At 42.0% G+C, this 18,677-nt stretch overlaps 1 protein-coding gene across 5 annotated transcripts in view; it reads left to right on the top strand.

Annotated features, from left to right (window-relative positions):
• IMPDH1 (inosine monophosphate dehydrogenase 1) overlaps positions 1-18,677 on the top strand; it is a 217,126-nt gene that overhangs the window by 183,053 nt on the left and 15,396 nt on the right. For all 5 annotated transcript variants that reach the window (XM_033958852.1, XM_033958853.1, XM_033958855.1 and 2 more), the window contains exons 13-14: positions 7,287-7,430; positions 9,327-9,410. In XM_033958852.1, coding sequence (XP_033814743.1) covers positions 7,287-7,430; positions 9,327-9,410 — 228 coding nt within the window. The remainder of the gene's footprint in view (positions 1-7,286; positions 7,431-9,326; positions 9,411-18,677) is intronic.

Below are 18,677 nucleotides of genomic sequence, written 5' to 3'. Positions count from 1 at the left end.
CATTAATCTGATGCTTAATCTCAATGCTCCAAATATCTCTTAATCCATTTTTAGGCTTCTTATTCAAATAATTAGATATAATTTTATACCACTTTGCGGCCTGATGACCCAGAAAATCTGCCTGGAAACATAAGAATTCTAAGCTGTAATGATCATTTAAAGATTTCCATTCAGGGAACCCCACCTGAATAGCCTGCTTCAATTGCAACCACTTAAAACTTTGTTTTTTATTCAGACCATATTTATGTTGCAATTGTGAAAATTCAAGCATCTTACCATTATCAATTACTTCCGTTAATGATCTTATACCTGCTTTAATCCAATCTTTCCAGACAACCTTAAACCCGCCTATTTGTATCTTGGAGTTTACCCAAATAGTCTGTTGTTTCGATTTTAAAATAGAATCAGTAGTTAATTTGTCTATAAACCTTAATGTTTTCCAAGTATCCATTAATACTCTATTGTCCTTACGTATTTTAGGCACCTTTATACCAAGCAAAAGATCAAGCCTAAGTGGAAAGATAAGTGATCTCTCCACCTTTAACCACTCTGGTAATTGTTCCAAAAGCTCTGGGAGGACCCAATACATACCTTGGCGCATGATATAGGCCTGATGATACCTATAAAAATTGGGAAAATTTACCCCACCCTCCTCAATTGGTCTTTGCAAAGACACTAAAGCCACTCTTGCAATTTTACCCAGCCAAATAAATTTAACCAGAATACTATTTAATTTTTTATAGAAAGACCCCTGAAAAAACACTGGTATCATTCCCAATTGATAGCAAACCACAGGCAAAATCATCATTTTAACAGTTTGAACTCTTCCCCACCAGGACAAATGTAAAGGATTCCATTGCTCACACATCTCTGTTACTTTTTGTAATAAAATTTTTTGATTTATTCTCATTGTCTCTTCGAGTGTTTTATTCAACCAAATACCTAAGTACTTTATTCCATCCTCTTTCCATATAAAAGGGAAAGAATCAAATATACCTTTTGTACAATGCACATTTAAAGGTAAAATCTCTGATTTAGTCCAATTTATTTTGTATCCTGAGAATTTTCCAAATGTATCTATTACCTTCAGTAGACATGGAATTGTTGTTTCCGGATTCCTCAAATGAAGCAAGATGTCATCTGCATAAGCAGATACTTTATATTCCACTCCAGCACATGGAATACCCTGTATGTCCTTTGCCTGTCGAATAGCTAATAATAAGGGTTCAAGAACTATATCAAAGAGCAAAGGAGATAATGGACAACCTTGTCTAACTCCCCTCTGCAACTTAAAAGCATCTGAAATATTATTATTTATATATAAGCGAGCAGTTGGGGAGCTATACAGTGTTTGAATCATTTGTATAAATCCGGATCCAATACCAAACCACTCCATAGCTTGATACATGAAATTCCATTCTACACGATCAAAAGCCTTTTCAGCATCTAGTGATACCGAAAAAGCCGGATCATTAATTTGTTTTGTTAAATAATACATCTGAAATGCCAGTCTAGTATTATTAGAAGAGTGTCTCTGAGCAACAAATCCAGTTTGATTCATTCCTATTATATGCGGAAGAGCTTTAGCCAATCTTAATGCTAAAATCTTAGCTAATAATTTACCATCTACATTTATTAAAGATATAGGCCTGTAATTTGACACCAATGTTGGATCTTTATTTGGCTTTGGCAAAACAATAGTTAAAGATTCTGCCATAGTGCCTGATATACAACCTTTATTCAGTTGATCCTGATATAATTTTAATAAATATGGTAATAGGGAAATTTGAAATTCTTTATAAAACTCTACTGTAAATCCATCTCCACCTGGAGCGGTCCCAACTCTAAGGGATTTCAATGCCATTTGTAACTCTTTTAATGATATAGGTTTATCTAAACTTCCTTTTATATGATCAGGAACCTTAGGACCTTCAATTAAACTCAAAAAATCCAACCCATCTTTCTCTTTATTTAAATAAGACTCCGAAGAATACAGTGACTTATAATATTTTAAAAATTGTTTTAATATATTTCCAATTTGAGAATGTGAATTGCCTAACTCATCTTTAATTATGTTTATTTTTTCCTTCCTTTTCTTTGTTTTTAAATAATTTGCCAATAATCTTCCAGCCTTATTTGCACTACCATAATATACCGCTTGTTGAGCAAAAATATCTTTCCTTACTAACCCAGAGGAAATTTCATTATATTCACATTTTTTTTTTAACAATATTTGAAATGTCTCTTGTTCCCATTTATTAACCAATTTTAATTCCAAATTTTTAATTTCTTTTTCCAAATTTACATATTGCTTTCTTAGCTGTTTCTTTTTATATGCAGAATATGATATAATTTGTCCTCTCATAGTTGCTTTGAAAGCATCCCATAAAATTCCAATCGACATTTCCTCTAAATCATTAAGTAAAAAATATTCATTAATTTTAGTCTGAAATTCTGTGCAAAATTTAGAATCAGCAAGCAATGCATTATCAAACCTCCATACCGGTTTAGAATTATCTTGATCTACTAAATTAACTTCTATCCACACACCACCATGATCAGATATTATTATTGGTTCTATGTCAGCTTTTACAACTTTCTGTACTATCTGATCTGAAACAAAAATATAATCAATTCTTGAAAATGATTGATGAACATGTGAACAAAATGTAAATTCCCGATCATTAAAATGAAGAATACGCCATATATCTTTTAAATTACATGATTGTATCAAATTATCTAACCCCATTGATTTCATAATTCTACTTGGTTTTTTATCCATTATTGGATCTATAACAGCATTGAAGTCCCCAGCCACCACTAAATTAGTAGTAGCCAGTGGTAAAATTAATTGTTGTAGAGACTTAAAGAATTCACTTTGATTCGAATTAGGGGCATAAACATTTAACAACGCCATTGTATTATTGCCCATGCTCATGTCAACAAGTACCCACCTTCCTAGAGGATCTGCCTTAATCATATTAAACGTTGCTGGACATTTTTTATTTATCAATATTGCTACTCCTGCCTTCTTTTTTATCGCTGGTGCAAATAAACATTGTTTTATCCAATTATCTGACAGCTTCATAGACTCTATCCCAGACAAATGTGTCTCCTGCAGAAAACATATATCTATATTCTGTTGTTTGATATATGACATTACCTTTTTCCTTTTTACTGGGTGATTCAGGCCATTAACATTTAAAGAAAATATTTTGAAAGTCATTACACAATTAAAAATTTAATATCTAAGAATCTCCACTTCAATATCATATTATACTCCTTTTCCTTATATCCATACTGTAAATTATCTCGGTCCCCTTCCCCCCAACACCTCCCTATCTCTCTATCAACATATTTCCCCCAATTCACAAAATCTTTAATAAATACTATACCAACATCTCTTCCTCCCATTCCCCTCCCTACTCCCTCCCTTCCCCCCCCAATTAATAATGCAAACTTGGAAACGCTCATATATAATCAGGTGACAAAAAGCTCCCTTCAGGCTCTGCCATATACATCATTTATCACTCCTAATAAGCTACATTATATAATATAATATCTTTCAAATAATCTACTAAGTTCAAATTTCCTTTTTTTTTTATTTTTTATTTATTTTTTTTTCTTTCTTCCCCTCCTTCCCCCTTTTTTTTTTTTTTTTTTTTCCCCCCCCTATTCCATCTTTTTTCCTCCATTCCCTTTTCTTCTTCCACCCTCACTCCCCTCCCCACTTATCCTTAAATTATAAAACATCTATAAATTCAGAATCTTTCCCTCACATGCCCAACAAACTCATTTTCTTATACCAATATCTTTTAATATTAAATTGAATTTACTACAAATAAATAAATCAATATTATTGTATTCCTGTGAAAACAATTACATGTTAATAAATTATTCAATTTTCTAATTGCATACCCCCTTTAATTAATCTAAAATCACCTTCTTAACCTTAAACATTAAAGTGATATTAAAATATATCATTATATATCATAAATAAACAATTTCATCAATCTTCCGCTTTGTGTAGAAAAACTCTCCAAGCATATTCAGCTTCTCCCCATCTCTTCAATTCTTCATGTCTTTATATCAGCTGCTTGTTTTAACTAATTCATCACTATTATGCATCCATTTTTATCGTTCATTCCCTTTTTTTTTTCATAAAATCCCTAAACAGTTTCAGTTCCTTTAATATATTATAGTCATATAAAAGTCTGAATAAATCCAACCACACTTTCCAGTTTCATTATATTTAAATTGTCATCTATGTTTCTACAGAGTCATTCATACACTGAAGAGTCAATCCAAAAGAAATCTGATGTTCTTTGCTTTACAGTCAATTCATAGTGAAATTATTCTTAAATCCTGTTCAGATACTGCTTTATCCTTTACATCTCATACTTTCCTTGATCTTTCTTTCACTTCTTTCAAGTCACTTCTTCTTCCAAACAACTTGCATTTTTTATAATAAGTTTATATTCTCTTTAAAATTTAGGATTTATCTGCAATCAGGCTTCTGTCTCCTTCATATTTCCAAATTCTTTTCCTTTTTTAGCGCAGTTCAAGTAATCATCCAATACAATTCTTTTTCTGTTTAAACCACCTCTTTTCCTGTAAAGTGTCCTATGCACTTAAGGAAATCTCCATCATCTACCGCCCTTTCCTTAATCTTTGAAATCATGAGTGTTTCCATTAATATAAAGTGCTCTTTGACCTCAGCTAGACTATATTCAATTCTAAAGTGTCAAGAATGTTATAAAGCTGACATCAATATATTCCAGCACTTCAAAAAGAGTCTATAGCAGGATCCTATAAATTGCTGTTTATTGCCTGGAACATCAATATCAGATAAAGGGCTGGAAATGTTATTTAAAACTGCCCTAACTTCTGTAGGGAGCCTAATTTCAACAATTAGAGCCAGTCATTCTTAGTTTATATTTAACTTTTAATATCCACCTCAATCAGAGACATCAGAATGTTCATTCACATTAATATCCCTGAGATTCATAGCATGTGGAATGATGTCATCATAGAATCCTTGCATCCACATCCTTCCATTCAGTTCCATCAGCAATTCAAATCTGTTCCATTTTTAACTGTAACTCCCAAAGTCCAATTCTCCATAAAATATTCTATATCAGAAACCAATCAAAACAAATAAAAAATCAAATGAAGAGAGGAAAAAAAAAAAACATCTCAGAATCAAAGTATTTCTTACTCCAATCCTTCTGTTAAATTCTAGTCTCAGTTTATGTATTCATAGGCTGTTCACATTGCTCTAAGAATTCTTTTAATTTCAAAGGATCATCAAAGTTTGAAGTTTTATTTGCAAAAGTGACCCTCATAATAGCTGGGTACATTAAACCGTACCTTGCTCCAATCGCTCTAAGCTGTGGTCTCAATTCAAGCAATTTTTTCCTTTTTTGAGCTGTTGCTTTTGCAAAATCTGGCACTATATATATTTTAGAATCCTGGCACTTCAAGGTCTTATTTTCTTTTGCCAGTCTTATAATTTCCTCCACATGCTGATAACGGAGCAGCTTACAAATTAAAGGACGCGGACCCTTTTGATTATCATATCTTTTAGTCGGGACCCTGTGCGCCCTCTCTATTTCCAGAGGAAATTTAACTGTCAGAGGTAGAATTTTTGGTAAAAATTGCTCAAGAAAGGCAATAGGATTATTTTTTTCTACCCCTTCCGGGATCCCAATCAGCCTTAAATTATTTCTTCTTTCGCGATTAGAAACATCCTCAAGATCCCTCTTTAATATTTCTATTTCTTTACAGTCTCTCTTGCAATGAGTTATTTCTTTTTCTGTTTTTTCCACTCTCTTATCTAATTGCTCCACTTTAACATCCACCACCTTCAAACTTAATTTAAGCCCTGCCAGCTCTTCTTTAACTTCCTGTATATTCTTTGCATTTTGTAAAACTATTTCCTTTATCTGCCGCAGTTCCTTAACAATGTCAATATCTTCTGCCTCATCCGTTGGCAATGGAACTTTAGAGGGGGCTATCGGCTCTATTTTTGATCTTTTATTACTTCCTCCTACTGAGTTAGCTTTTGTCAGCTTACCCGATGCCATTATGCTGTTGATCCTCGTCTTTTTAATGAATTTCAACTGTTTTTCTGTAGCTATATTTTATTTATTTGAGCCTTTTTCACAGAGCAGTTCAGTTACCCGACCATTCTCCTTCGTCTCCAAGCCACGCCCCCTTTATATGATATTGTATAATCTTTACCATATTATATTTTAAATACTATGAATTATTAATGATAATATTTTGGATATGTAATAATTAATAATATTTTGTATGATTCAAATATTGTAAGAATGGAAAATTTATAAATAAAAATTTAAAAAAAAAAGAAAATGAATAAAGATTTATAAAACAAAAGAAGAGCTTATAGTCTAATTTGGACAGACAGACAGGACATCTTAGGGATGGTGAGTTTATGGCAGAAGGAATAATACAATAGGTATAGGTACCTGACAGTGATTGGGAGTTAAAAGTTGAAAGAAGCTTTTTTTTTTTTTTTCCTATATTATTTTTTATTTTCAAATTTTACATAAAGTGTACAGAATATTAAAATACAATTGATAAATACACAATATCACTTTTATATCTAATACATTATATTCTAAATGTATTTTATCCCCCCTCCCTCCCCCCACCCTTCTATTACTTTTCAATCATACATTACATATTGTAGCTTTAAAAAACTGGGCTCTTAGCTTGAATTTGAATTCTGCTAGAGACGTAGCATGACATATTGACTCTGATATACGGTGCTGCAAGAAAAAGATGGAGTTGGCGGTGGAAGAGAAGGGTACAAATACGAGGTCATACCCGATGAACAGAGTTCAGGGGGGGGAGAGAAATTTAGGGGCTAGAGTGTGAATGCACTTGTAAGTCAGTAAGAGGAGTTTGAATTGTATTTGGAAATGGATGGGGAGCCAATGAAGTGACTTGAGGAGAGGGGTAATGCGAGTGTGGCAGCTCTCACGATTATGAGTCATGCAGCAGCATTTTGACAGGTAATACCTAATTTCTCCTTACTGCCAATGTTGCAGGCTTACTGTGCAAGGGATGAGGCTACCATTTTCTCCATATAGTTACATTGACTGAATTATTGTGTTATATATAGAACAGTCTCGGTATTGTCCTATTAGAGAGCTACCACACAAAATCTTGCAATAAAGTACACTGCAGGAAGTATAGTATACAACATGATGGTGAGTTTTTGTGGCTTACACATTATATTCTCCTTTATGCCTTTCCAGTGAAGGAGATAAAGTTAAAGTTGCCCAAGGTGTTTCAGGTTCTATCCAAGATAAAGGATCCATCCAGAAGTTTGTACCATACCTGATTGCAGGGATTCAGCACAGCTGCCAAGACATTGGGGCCAAAAGTCTCTCCATATTACGGTCAGTATCGCTTGCTGCTGCTACTACTACTACTACTCATTTCTGTAGTGCTGAACACATTCTATGCAGGTACTTCTTTTGTCCCTGGTGGGCTCGCAATCTTAAGTTTGGTACCTTGGGCTATGGAGGGTAGGTGACTTACCTAAGGTCACAAGGAGCTGCAGTGGGAATTGAACTCTGTTCACCAGGATCTTAGCCCACTGCATTGCTATTACTACCGGTACTATTATTTCTTACCACTACTACTGCTAACTTGTTCTCTTAAATCATTAACTGCCAAAATGAAATGCCCCTACAATGATATGCTTTCCATAAAACAGCCCATCCCCTCTAAGAATGAGGCTCAGAGTGGTCAAAGAACAGGATAATCCTCCAGACTCACACAAATTAATCTGTTCCATTTTCTGCAATTCTGTGCAAAGCAACTACTAAACCATCATTCTTTAGCAACTTACAAGCGGGTATATATCTCATCATGACCAGCAGGTGGAGACTGAAACAAAACTGTGGAATAGTACATAATAGGTACCTTCCCCTATTCTTATCAGTCTTCTTTCAGTCTCAGCAGGTGTGAGGAGCTGTACCCATCTCCCTTGGTAGGGCTGTTGGAAAGGGATCCTGATCCCCATTTTTGTGCCGGATTGAGCTTGGGTGGGCCCTGTTTGGGGGTCTGTCCGACCTTGGGGGTGTCAAACCTAGAGGGTCTCTTGCTGGGTTCCTCCCCTCCTTTTCTCCACCTCCCAAACATTTTTTTAGAGGTGCCTCAGCAGTAAGCCTTGCCCCCTAATTCAAGCAAGGCATACTGCTTTGAGAGCCATTGGAGTCTGTTCTGTAAAAAAAAAAAAAAAATCCTGAGGTAGTGCTGGTCTGTAGGGTTGCTTTCCCTTTAAATATGTTGTAAATCACTATATTTCTTAACTAACCGGCACTTTTCTTTTAGCTAGATCACGTATGGAGCAATTGAGCACTTCTCAGGGGAAGAGGTGCTCAATTTGGTCCAGACGTGAGGCACTCGCAGCTGGCCTGAAAACAGCTGTTCTGGCCGGTGCGGTAGTGGAGCCGCAGCGGCTGCAGGTGTCCAGAGCTCCCCACCGCTAATGCCTCACGAGTCGGCAGGGAGCAGTGGGGAAGCCCGGTCTTTCCCCATCACCCATGGAGAGATTCCCTTTCAGCTGTTTCTTTAATAGCTAATGCCAGCTTGCCTGTTTTAGTGGCTGGGACAGTTCAGGCTTCCCAGCTGCTACAGGCCCTGGAGGGGTTATTTTTGGTGGGAACTTCGCCATTTTTACAGACAGGCCCCTCCATTTTGTCTGCATTCTCAGGTGACCTTCCCCCTGTATTGGAAAGTTGATATAGGCTTCCTGAGTCCTGGAACTGTAAGTGCAATGTCGGTGGGAGAAGCAGGTAGTGGAGGATAGGAGTGTTGGTCATCGGGATGGAGGAGGAAGATAGCAATGCCAGTCATCAGGAGGGGTGTGGGAGACAACAGTGCTAGTCATCAGAGGGTGATGGAGGATAGCAGTGCTGGACATTGGGGGTGGTATGGGGTGGAAAATAGCAGCATTGGTCATCAGGTGGGGAGGAAAAAAGCACCATCATCAAAAAAAGAGGCTCGAATATAAACTGAAGCCCCCATTTTTTTGCCTAAAAATCTCAGTTTATATTCAAGTATATATAATTACATTTAATAATCCTTCATTAAGCAAACAAACCTGTCAGGATTAATGTGTACATTTAAGAAGCCACATAGTTTCATTATAATTTCCAAACCTTATACTTACTTTTTGATTTTAACGAGTGCTAACCTTTCCGGGATAGCTGTCCGTCATGGTTCATCTTTTGTTTGTACACTTCTTACCTGTATGATTAAACCATCTGTTTTCTTCCTTATCTCAGATCAATGATGTACTCAGGAGAATTGAAATTAGAAAAGAGGACCATGTCGGCACAGGTAGAAGGAGGCGTGCACAGTCTTCACTCGTAAGTTTCTGATGGAGATGTACTGCTGACTATGCCAGACACTTAACTGTAATATTGATTTCCACCTCCTGTGAAGATAATCTTTAAGATTTGTATGGGATAGATTTAAGGTGAATAGTGGATCTTGCAGTGGAAGAATAAACAATTCTGAATCTTAAGAGTAGAAATAGATAACCACCTTTCCATGAAAAGCCACATACAATCGATACGATCTTTCCTTGTGATGAGAAAACTAAGATCCTTCAGGAAATAATTTGAAATAGAGGCTTTCCGATTTTTAATGCAATCCCTAATCCTATCTCACCTAGATTCCTGTAATATAGCACTAGTTCTTTGCTTTAAAACGTTACTATCGCATCGACAACTAGTTCAAAATGCAACAGTAAGACATATATATACATATACATATATATGCAAATCGGAATACCTGCAGCCCTACTATGAAACTACATTGGCTCCGATAACTGCAAGTATCAAGTTTAAATTGTGCATCACTACCTTGAAGGAATGCCCCTAACTACCTAACAAGAGTTGGCCATCCTTCTTCTGGGTGCCTCCAACAGATATTCCACCAGAAATCTTTTCCAATTAAAATTCCCAGCATGCAACTTTGTTTTTTGCCCTGCTCCATGTAGGAGCTTTCACGGCTATTCACTGCTGCTTCCAGTTTTTACCCAGTTGTTATCCATCAGGTTCTCTTGTATTGACACATTCTAGGACCCCTGAGGAAGGAGTGTTTCTTCGAAACACAGACCGTGTCCGGTCCGGTCTTATCAGTCCTTTTGAATACAAACTATTTAATGATTTTATTTTTATGATTGTTTATTAAAGACTTGGCGTCCTGTACATCATTACTGCATTTTTTGTTTTTTGTTTTTCGATACAATATAAAGTCTACCAGGCAAATTACACAATTTATCCAATATCAATTTGCAAAATTCTGGAACCAGCTACCACTTACACTATGATCTTGTGACCACTAACTCAGGTTCGAAAACTTCTAAAAGCATTTCTGTACCAGGATAGGGAGCCAACCCTGAAGTAACTGAAATGGTAATTCTAAAAGCACATTCCAAGACTCTCTAATGCAACTCCCAGGACAAATTAAAAAACCAATAATGACGTACTTGTAACTATATAGTTGAAACTATGACCTAACTGTACTAATAGGACCACGGCGGAACGTGATTTAGGGGTGATCATTAGTGATGACATGAAGGCTGCCAATCAAGTGGAAAAGGCTTCCTCCAAGGCAAGGCAAATGATGGGTTGTATCCGTAGGGGTTTTGTCAGCAGGAGACCTGAAGTGATGATGCCACTGTACAGATCCATGGTGAGACCTCATTTGGAGTATTGTGTTCAATTCTGGAGGCCACACTACCGGAGAGATGTGCGGCGAATTGAGTCGGTTCAGCGAATGGCCACCAGGCTGGTCTCGGGACTCAGGGATCTCACGTATAAAGAAAGGCTAAATAAGTTACAGCTGTACTCACTAGAGGAGCGAAGAGAGAGGGGGGACATGATTGAGACATTCAAATATGTCATGGGCCTTATCAAAGTGGAAGATGATATCTTCTGTCCTATAGGTCATTCGACCACCAGAGGGCATCCGCTGAAAATCAGGGGAGGGAAATTTCGAGGTGATTCCACGAAATACTTCTTCACAGAAAGGGTGGTCGATCATTGGAACAGTCTACCTCTGCAGGTGATTAAGGCCAGCAGCGTGTCAGATTTTAAGAGAAAATGGGACATTCACGTGGGATCTCTAAGGGAGTAAAGTCAGGGGGGTGGGTCATTGGAGTGGGCAGACTTGATGGGCTATAGCCCTTTTCTGCCGTCATATTCTATGTTTCTAATAGTTCTACTAATCTACTCTGATAATTTTTAATCTCTGTAAAATCATTTGGATGACTTTAAATATATTTCCATTGTAATAGGAGAGACATTCTAGACAGATGGGTAGTATCCAGTGTTCCCGCTAAGCTGCGTTGGCCTGCGCTCGCGCACAAAATATTACATCGCAGCGCAAAGTTTCTCTTCACAGCGCACACACGCGTCGGTAAGGTAAGGGGACGCATTGGGGGGATTGCACTTCCCCACAATTGCCATGCTTCGGTTCCTCTTCTTCCTTCCTTCCTCCCCCCCCCCCCCCCCCCCCGCGGGACCCTGCGGCACCATCAACTCTTACTCCCTCTAATGTCGGCCCTGCAGCTCCAGACTTCCTCGCACCTTCTCCCCTCCCCCTTTGGATCGCTATTATTTTAAATGTTATAGCCGCGGAGCTGTATCCATCAGTGGAGATGTCTAACCTCGGCCTGCCCCGGAACTCTTACTGCAACAGTGACTTCCTGTTCCTGCCTAGACGGGCGGCTGCTGCAGTAAGAGTTCCGGGGCAGGCCGAGGTTAGACATCTCCACTGATGGATACAGCTCCGCGGCTATAACATTTAAAATAATAGCGATCCAAAGGGGGAGGGGAGAAGGTGCGAGGAAGTCTGGAGCTGCAGGGCCGACATTAGAGGGAGTAAGAGTTGATGGTGCCGCAGGGTCCCGCGGGGGGGGGGGAGGAAGGAAGGAAGAAGAGGAACCGAAGCATGGCAATTGTGGGGAAGTGCAGAGCTGCAGGGAAGAGTGTTGCGGTACCCAGCTGGAGGGAGAAGGAAGATGAGGGAGGGAATTAAAGGAGATGCCAGGGCTTGGAGCGTAGGAGGAAGGTATGCCAGTCTAAGGGAAAAGGAAGGGGGAGATGTGAGAGCATGGAGGGGGAGCGAAAGATGGAAGAAAAGGAAAGGAGAGAGATGCCAGAGAATCAGGGAAGGGGAGATACCAGACTATGAGGAGAGGTGTGGGAGAGGGAAGGCGAGGAGAGAGATGCCAGACCAATGGGGTGAAAGGAGAGATGGAAGGGGGAGGCATACAGTTTCTAGAAGGGGCATAGAAGGAGAGAAGATGCCATATAGGGGAAGAGAGACGGCAGACAGTGGATGGAAGGAAGAGAGTTACAAGAAGATGAGGAAAGGAGAAACCACAGAAGACAAAGGTAGAAAAAAATTTCTATTTATTTATTGCTTTAGGAGACATGTGTCACTGTTTCTGTGAAGCATTGTATGCAGAGTCCAGCTTCTTGCTGGTTCAATTTAACCTTTGTCTATGTATTTTTATTTTATCCCCCCTTTTACAAAACTGTGAAGCGTTTTTAGCACCAGCCTTGGTGGTAGCAGCTCTGATGCTCAGAATTTTATGAGCATCAGAGCTGTTACCTCCGTAGCTAAAATCCACACTACAGTTTTGTAAAAGAGGGAGGGGTTAGTTTGTGATTACATATTCCTTACTAGGCGAAGGTGTTTTCTGTGTTCTGTGTGTTCGAAAGACATGGTTTTCTGTTAGGATTGACGGTGTAGGATTGATCTGTGCTGGTCTGGCTTGTTTAGTTTTACAATGGGTGTATTGATGTACTGCTCACTGCAATATGTAAGATGCTGCCTTTTCCTAGGTACTCATGTGTGACGTGTGGTTTGTTACTAAAAATCATGTTTTTCTTACAGATGGGGGGGGGGTGCCAAAAAATGATGGGCCCCGGATGTTACATATGCTAGGTACGCCACTGTATGTAAAGATACCAGAAAGCTGGCGTAGCAAAAACTTCTAAGTTTTGAGTATTTAACCCTCCCACAATCTCACGGGCACTCGTTTCAAGTTTATTGAGATTTTGATTTAAACGCAATATCAAATATTTTCAATGCGTATAACAAAAATAAATTTGGGGAAATAAATAAAACCATTTGAACCAGTGTTCCCGCTAAGCTGCGCTGGCGTGCGCTGGCGCACAAAATATTACATCGCAGCGCACACGTTTCTCGTCACAGCGCACGATCGGAAGAGGCGTACGGCAGATGGCAGGGCGGCGAGAGGAGAATCGGGCGAGTTGGCTCATAACTTGCTGGCGCCCGATATTTTTGGCTCACGGTGAAAAAAGTTTGCTCACAACACCCGCCCGCTTAGAGGGAACACTGGTAGTATCCCCATGGCCATGTGCCTTCTGCAGAATGAATCCACTCTGGATATTTTCTCTTTGCCACTGCTCTACTTCTCTGGGCTCCTTAGCTCCCTCTACAGTTTTTCCCTTCTGCACACGTGCCTGCAGGGGTTTTTGTTCTGCTCTCCACAACTTATTATTTTATTTGGTGTATTTTTCATCCCTTTGGGGGGGTTTCTGGTGCTTGGAGCAATTATTCAGCTCTGGCTGCATGAAGATCTTAGAGACTTTGGTCTGCAGCTGACAGGCCATTCCCTGATGATACCTTTCAGTCAGCTGCATTTACTTCATAGGAGCTCGAAGCCATCCCCATCTTTTTCCTTCTGCCAAACGAAGGCTTGCACACAGGCTGTTCGGTATCTGTTGGAGACTCGGTGGTGTCTCACAGTTTACTGGCTTTGTCTTCTTATCGCCACCCATCCCTGAGCGCATCCATCGGTCCGCAGGGGTAGAGGTGTACAGTCAGGCATAAAGTCTGACTGGCAGCCTGAAGATGAAGCAGTGATTTTCTGCTTCCAGCTACTGACAGAGCTGAGGCAGGCTGCAGCACATTTTCAGCACAGGTCATAGTGAGTAAAGGTTGTAACACTATGTGAGGTGAATCGGAATTTGAAATATGAAGTTTTGAGGGTTTCTGCATGTCTCCCTGTGTTCCCCCACCTGAAAAATCCTAAAATTACTGTTTTTGTAGTTTAATGTAAAAAAATACTGTGTTTTTGGTATGATTTTCTTAATGGCAGCCATCTTGGATTTTTAGCAATCTTTTTTTTCCAAAAGCTCTTTGCTTCTCCAAAACTGCAGTTTTTGCCACAAAACTTATTGGGATTGAGTCCTTGGGCTCTCCTGATGTGAATTCTTGCCAGGATTGTGAATTGTAATGCCCCACGTGTGCTCTTGCGCCACATGTCGTATGGTGTAGCCAGGAGAGGCAACAGTGTCCAGCTTAGCCTCTCCCATGTTGAAGCAAGTGACCTAATGCTCAGCTAGCCTGGTGGGGCGGCCTTCTTTATTTTCAGGGCTTAGCATGGCTTCTAGGTCGGTGTGCCTGGCTGCAAACCCTCCGCAGCCTAAGAAACGCAGTTAAGTCATCAAAGGGTGACTACACCCCAGGAGCCGGAGGCTTTCTCTGAATTTATGAAACATTTGTGGAATGAGTTTTATTGCTGGCGTTCTTTCCCTGTACAGTCTCGCTCTACTTCTGATGTGGTGTCTAAGGACATGTCCTCCTTTCAGTCGGGTGCTGTTCCTGCACTTCCTGATCTGGGGTATCCTGCTGATGATGACCAGGTTGCTGACCCCTTATTTACAGGCACAGCGCTTCCCGGAATGGAAGATCAGGGACTGTGTGCTGGATCTGCAGATCATAAGAACATAAGAACATAAGAAATGCCTCTGCTGGGTCAGACCCGAGGTCCATCGTGCCCAGCAGTCCGCTCACGCGGCGGCCCAACAGGTCCAGGACCTGTGCAGTAATCTTCTATCTATACCCCTCTATCCCCATTTCCAGTAGAAATTTGTCCAATCCTTTCTTGAACCCCAGTACCGTACTCTGCCTTATAACGTCCTCTGGAAGCGCATTCCAGGTGTCCACCACACGTTGGGTAAAGAAGAACTTCCTAGCATTTGTTTTGAATCTGTCCCCTTTCAACTTTTCCGAATGCCCTCTTGTTCTCTTATTTTTCGAAAGTTCGAAGAATCTGTCCCTCTCTACTCTCTCTATGCCCTTCATGATCTTATAAGTCTCTATCATATCCCCTCTAAGTCTCCTCTTCTCCAGGGAAAAGAGACCCAGCTTCTCCAATCTCTCAGAATATGACAGGTTTTCCATACCTATTATCAGACGTGTTGCTCTCCTTTGAACCCTCTCGACTAATGCCATATCCTTCTTAAGATACGGCGACCAATATTGGACGCAGTACTCCAAATGCGGGCGCACCATCGCCCGATACAACGGCAGGATAACTTCTTTCGTTCTGGCTGTAATACCCTTTTTGATTATACCAAGCATTCTATTCGCTCTCTTAGCAGCCGCTGCACACTGTACCGACGGCTTCATTGTCATGTCCACCATTACCCCCAAGTCCCTTTCCTGGGTACTCTTATTCAATAACATCCCTCCCATTGTATAGTTGTACCTCGAGTTTCTGCTCCCCACATGTAATACTTTGGGGTTTTGGAATCTGGGGATGATCCCATGGTTCTTTGTTTAAGTCAGCGGCTTTACCAGGAGTTGAATTTAGTCACTCCACCGGCTCCACCCACCACTACTTCCTGGCTTTGTAGTGTGTGCTCACAGTCTTCCACCTTTCCCTGGCACCCTGTTGAGCATTCTAATTTCAGAGCAATTTGATTCTCTGGAAGGTGCTCTTAAGATAGCAATGGCTTGCTTGCATTCTCTAGCACAGGAGTGCCAGCAGCTTTTGGATCAGCCTAGGGTGGGTTCTTTGGTTGTGCAGGTGACTAAGCGCATCTCTCTACCCAGTGAAGGTAGTATGGAGTTTAAAGATATGTAGGACCGCTGTGTGGATGTGGTCCCCTGGAGACTTTTTAATGCAGCTACTTTAGGCATAAAGGCTGCTTCAGCGTTGTCCTTTATCCCAGGACAAGCAGGCAGCATATTCTTAACACATGGGTGACGTCACCGACGGAGCCCTCGGTACGGACCTTTTAACTAGAAGTTTCTAGTTGGCCGCACCGCGCGTGCGCGAGTGCCTTCCCGCCCGACGGAGGAGTGCGTGGTCCCCAGTTTCTTCGTTTCCGCGGAGCGAAGAAGACGCGTGTATTTTTTCAACGGCCGTTGAAATCACTTTTTGCCTTCCCGCTCGCGCTTTTGTTCTAAATTTTTCTTCCTCTACCTTCGGGTTTCCTTTTTCTTTGAATTGCAAAAAAAAAAAAAAAAAAAAAAAAACTTTGATTTTTCTTGTTTCTTTCGTTTTTGCCCCGGCGGGGCCTGTTGCCATTATACAGGCCTCGGACTTCGATTTTGCGGAGGCTATCTTCCCCTTCATGCCCCCGCAGGTCGGTTTTAAGAAGTGCCAGCGGTGTGCACGCCCGATCTCCGTTTCTGACCCACACAATTGGTGTTTGCAGTGCCTGGGTCCGGAGCATCGGGCAGATTCCTGCACCCGCTGTGCCACTTTACAAAAACGTACTCTTAAAAACCGAAGAATCCAGCAAACCCTGCTCTTCGGCTCCGAGTCGGCGATGGATTCATCACCTTCAACGGCGGTACCGCAGAAATCGGCACCGTCAAGCTCGACACCGACCGATCCCGCATCGGCGCCACTGGCGCCAGGTAAGCCGGCTAAGAAGCCTTCCTCTTCCCTCGAGCGCCCTCCAGCTACGGTGACGACACCGTCCATACCGGCATCGCACCGGTCCCGTAAACGCTCCGCCCCGATAACGGTGAGTGCCTCGTCATCGGCCTCCTCATCGCCGGGGCGTGGAGCGGCATCCAAGGAACCGAAGAAAAAGAAAGCGGTTCCGATGCCACCCCTAGATGACCGTATTTCGGCCATTCTACAAACTCAGCTTCAGGAGCAGTTGAAGAAACAGCTTGAACAACTGCTACCCTCTATCCTGGCACCGCTCCTTCCGGTACCAGACCGGCCCGAGCCCCGCACCGAGCCCCCGGTGTCCACTCCTTCGGTACCGGTAAACACCTCGATGCCGATCCTTTCGGCCCAACAACTTCCTGATGATCCTGTGGTTCATTCTCAACCCACAGTGGATCCTACTCGGCACCAGGCGGTACGGCACTCTTCTCGGGACCGAGAACGACGCCGATCGTCCTCCCCTGGTACCGTTTCGGTGCGCTCTGGTAAATCTTTGTCCAAGACTCGCCACACCGCACCCTCCACCCCGGTGTCCCGACACGCACCAGAGGTCAGGGATCCTGATTTATGGGAGGAGACTCCTCTCGGTACCGAGGAGGATCCCTCCTCATCTGATGAGGAACCATCGGCACCTGATGCCACCTCTAAACCTGAGCAATCCTCTTTTTCTAAATTTCTGAGGGAAATGTCTGCTGCTCTGTCACTTCCCCTTGAATCTGACTCCAAAAAGTCCCAAGCCTTTTTAGAAGCCTTAGACTTTGAGCAACCTCCTAAAGAGTTCCTCAAGCTTCCCGTACATGACATCTTACGGGAGACATTCTACAAAAACTTGGAAAATCCCCTCACGGTACCGGGAGCTCCCCGTAAACTGGACAACCTTTACCGTGTCATCCCTATTCCAGGATTCGACAAATCTCAATTGCCCCATGAGTCCCTTCTGGTGGAATCCACCTTAAAAAAGACTCAGGGCTCCAGTGTCTATGCCTCTACCCCTCCTGGCAGAGAAGGTAAGACCATGGACAAGTTTGGCAAGAGACTTTACCAAAATGCCATGCTTGCCAACAGGGCAAACAACTATTCCTTCCATTTTTCCTTTTATCTCAAACACTTGGTCCAACAGCTGTCTGCCCTCCAGAAGTACCTACCTGAGCGCAAGGTCCCGCTATTCCAGCAGCACATATCTGGCCTTCTCCAAATGCGCAAGTATATGGTCCGCTCGATATACGACTCCTTCGAGCTCACCTCTCGGGCCTCTGCCATGGCTGTAGCCATGCGTCGCTTGGCCTGGCTCAGAGTCTCCGACCTGGACATCAACCACCAGGACCGCCTGGCCAACGCCCCCTGTCTCGGGGATGAGCTTTTTGGAGAGTCACTGGATTCCACCACTCAGAAACTCTCTGCCCATGAGACCAGGTGGGACACCCTGATCAAGCCGAAAAAGAAGGCTCCGCCTGCTCGACCCTATCGGCCTCAATCATCTTACCAGCGGAGGTTCTCAGCCAGGCCACTCAATCCGCCTCCCCAACAATCTCGGCGACCCCGTCAACAGCAGCACCATGCCCAGGCTCGGTCTCAGGCCACTCAACCCTCCAAGCCTCCTCAGCCTGCTAAACAATCTCAGCCCTTTTGACTCTTCTCTCCAGGGCATAGCCAGTCATCCACCCTCGCTGCCTCTTCCACAGCCTATCGGGGGTCGTCTCACCATTTTCTCAAGCCGTTGGGAAGTCATCACGTCGGACCAGTGGGTCCTCAACATCATCCGCCACGGCTACTCTCTCAACTTCCAGACTCTGCCTCCGGACAACCTTCCCGTAGAGTCTGCTTCAAACTCATCTCAAACCCCCCTCCTCCTGAGGGAGGTTCAATCCCTCCTCCTTCTCAATGCCATCGAAGAAGT

This window comes from Geotrypetes seraphini, chromosome 9 (genome assembly GCF_902459505.1).
Source record: "Geotrypetes seraphini chromosome 9, aGeoSer1.1, whole genome shotgun sequence".
NCBI classification, from domain to species: domain Eukaryota; kingdom Metazoa; phylum Chordata; class Amphibia; order Gymnophiona; family Dermophiidae; genus Geotrypetes; species Geotrypetes seraphini.
The sequence above is the reverse complement of the archived record's forward strand: the minus strand, read 5'-3'. Positions and strand labels throughout refer to the sequence as shown.